Source organism: Otolemur garnettii, unplaced genomic scaffold (assembly GCF_000181295.1).
Source record: "Otolemur garnettii isolate 467f Iridium unplaced genomic scaffold, OtoGar3 scaffold00024, whole genome shotgun sequence".
NCBI classification, from domain to species: Eukaryota; Metazoa; Chordata; class Mammalia; order Primates; family Galagidae; genus Otolemur; species Otolemur garnettii.
Genome location: NW_003852419.1, coordinates 6,806,399 through 6,809,692, shown reverse-complemented (window position 1 = coordinate 6,809,692; position 3,294 = coordinate 6,806,399). Strand labels below are relative to the sequence as shown.

General features: G+C 39.8%; 1 protein-coding gene across 3 annotated transcripts in view; it reads right to left on the bottom strand.

The window, feature by feature from the left end:
• The window catches only part of PPP1R21 (protein phosphatase 1 regulatory subunit 21), a 66,539-nt gene that overhangs the window by 4,823 nt on the left and 58,422 nt on the right, over positions 1 to 3,294 (bottom strand). For all 3 annotated transcript variants that reach the window (XM_003787903.2, XM_003787904.3, XM_023512119.1), the window contains 2 exons: positions 2,759 to 2,875; positions 123 to 221 (listed from right to left, as the gene is read on the bottom strand). In XM_003787903.2, coding sequence (XP_003787951.1) covers positions 123 to 221; positions 2,759 to 2,875 — 216 coding nt within the window. The remainder of the gene's footprint in view (positions 1 to 122; positions 222 to 2,758; positions 2,876 to 3,294) is intronic.

The following is a 3,294-nucleotide window of genomic DNA, read 5'->3' as shown; positions in this document are numbered from 1 at the left end:
GGGTTTGAACCTGCCACCCTCGGGATATGGGGCCAGCACCCTACACACTGAGTCACAGGTGCCATCCAGGAAATGCTGATTTTGCTGCCCAAGAACTGCTGAGGAAACGTTTATGAAGTCACCTGAAGTCTGCTGATGTTCTGACTGGCAAGTTTCATCTCTTCGGTCAATGCCTCCTTAGACTTTTCAGCCAAGGCTAGTCTTTTAGAGAGTGCTCGGCACTGTAAATTCAGAAAATATTCCATTACTACAGGGTGTTTTTCTTTTTTCTAAAATCAAATTTAGAAACCTTCAGGGAAGGTTACTAAAAATACTTCCCAAAGCCAAAACCCATTCATTCATTCCACAAATATCTGTTGGACAACTACAGGCATTGTACCCTTCATTGGAATATACATAGAAAAGATATGGCCCCACCCTCACCATTTAAGTCAGGGAAAAACAGCCCACCAACTTAAGCTCATCAATGTTTCTTTTCTAGCTCTAGCCTGATGACGAGTAGTTATAAACAACATAAGAACTGTCTACATTTACCCAGGATTTATTTATACTTATGCTGGCCAAGAAGGGAAGTGATTATTTCAAAAGCTATTAGTGGCTTCTGCCCATGCAATGTGGATCCTAACATACTGTTCTTGTGTTTTAAGTCCTTCACTAGAGATCACATTATAGAAATAATTAAAGCACTACAGTCTGATCCTATAGATTATGCTTTGACTACAGGGAAAAACATGAGCACAGGTCTGTAAAGATCCCAGCTGCTTTTCTAGGCAATCCATAAAACCTTGACTATCGAGAGACAAAGTAGATCAAAAAGAAAAAAGAAAAATCCTGTTTCACACTACTTTTCAAAGATGGTGTGAAATTAAAAGGATCACTAAACTTTCTGATAAGGCCATTGAGGCTGACAAGGAGAATCTGTTGAGACATACTTGAATGCTGTGTTGACATCAGGCACTCAGACTAACCATTCCAGTAAAGTCATACAGGGGGTCACCACTTCCTGTTTATAAATGAGGAAAAACTAGGACAATTTAAAAATTCTTGTATCACAATCGTGCTGAAAACATTTACTAAAATAAGAAAATCTCTTGGAAATGAAACAGCCTCAAAAATTCCTCAGTTACTCATTTCATTTTTCAAAAGAACATTTCAGGACAGCTCAGCCAACCAAATCAACCACCTCCTATTAACCAAACATCTACCCTGTGTTCAGCACTGAACCAAAGAGGAAGAGAGATATGCAAGGCACAGGTCCTCATGAAGATGATGAGTCTGGGACACTAACTCAGGAAGCAGTTAGGGAACTGGCAATGAGAATACACCTGCCCACGGCACTGCCTGGCTCAGACGGTGCTATAGCAGTTCCACTGCAAGTCTTCCCCACTTTCTGCATTCCAGCAAGCTGCCTCTATTGACCTGCTTCCATTTTAGCAGGAAAAAGACACAAAGCCCCTCTCCACTTTTAGCAACTGGTTTCCTATCAACATTTCCATCTCTGCAGTATAGAAGAAAATTACAAAGTCTGATCCCAAATGAAGGGTGTTGTCTATTATTTTGCAATTTCTTCAACAATTTTAACCACTATTATTCTCTGTCTACCATCTATAAATGACCTTTTAATATAGAGTTTCAAATCAGAGACCTTAAAGGTACTCTTAAATCAAGTAGGTGGGAAGTGGAAGGAAGGGCTGGGTAAATTCGCACCTAACTAATATAATGCACACCTTCTGGGTGAAAGGCGAACTTACAATTTTGACTTAACATGTACAAAAGCAATTATGTAACCAAAACTCATGTCCCCTATAGTATTCTGAAATAAAAACAACAGCATCCATTCTATCTAGTGTCTTATTGTTTGATAGCTGTACTTTCTTCATTTTTCCTCCTTCTACTCGATCAACTGTGTATAACTGCATTGATTGTACTGCATAGTGCTTTGCTAACTCTCTTTAAAAATTATTTGGTAAGAGGAAAATGTAACAAAAAGTGAGACTGTATATCTTTTATAGATTGAAAGACGTATTTTTCATTTTATCAGTTATAGTAATTAATTTCCATAAACTTGTCATTTAGAGATTTAAAAGTATTTTAAAAATCAGGCATATTTTGCTTTTTAACTTGTTTTTTTTTTTTTTGAGACAGAGCCTCAAGCTGTCCCCCTGGGTAGAGTGCCGTGGCATTACAGCTCACAGCAACCTCCAACTCCTGGGCTCAAGCGAGTCTCTTGCCTCCGCCTCCCAAGTAGCTGGGACCACAGGCGCCCGCCACAACGCCCAGGTATTTTTTGGTTGCAGCCGTCATTGTTGTCTTGGCGGGTCCGGGCTGGGGGTTCGAACCCGCCACCTTAGGTGTACGTGGCTGGCGCCTTAGCCGGTTGAGCTATAGGCGCCGAGCCGCTTTTTAACTTGTTTATAAAAAATTTCCTTAAGCTGTGATGTCCACATAGCAATAACTCTGGAACGATAATGCTCCAAAACACGCACTATGTGACCATAGGAAAGACTACCTGTAAGTCTCCTGGCTATCTTGCAATAACTTAAAAATGACAAATCACTCTTATATTTATTCAAATAAAGATTTCTGGTTGGTAGATAGACTAATCAATATTAACTCCAACCAAAGTCATAGACATGCATAGACACCAAACATAAAGACACTGACTTCCGTCTTCTATTGAACACCAGAAGAATAAGATAGTGACCTAATTCCTGCAGGGATTAGGAAAAACCTCCACCCTAATTAACTGTCTACTCACCTCAGCATAAAAATGCACTGACTTACTGTCAGCCAGCTGCAGCTGAGATGTGAGTTCCACTATCCTTGCCATGTAGTGATTTTTAATTAGGTCTTCACGAGATTCCACATCTGGAACCTAAAGAGAACACAAACACACATACATAAATGCCAGTGAGATTAAGCAATTATAGGGAAAAAAAGGCATTTTGTGTATTTTCATTTGAAATTTAATTGGGAATCACTGTTTTCCTACCCCTCAAAGAAACATCAGACATGGCAGGGAAATATACATCCCAAATTTCTTTTACTCAGCACCCTATCTCCCAAAGAAGTTGTAGCTTCAAGAGAACGAAACTGAAGTACAGGGAAGCCCACTGGAACTGCACCCCTCCATCCAGCTTTTATTTGCCACAAATCTGACTTTCAACTCTCCACCTGACTGACTCCTATGTCCTCCTCTAATTGGAAGAGAGCAGGGAAAAGGACTTTATTAGTACCCCTAAAATCTGAACATTCTTTCCTTCTCTCCTCAAATTATCTTAAGATGACTCTTAC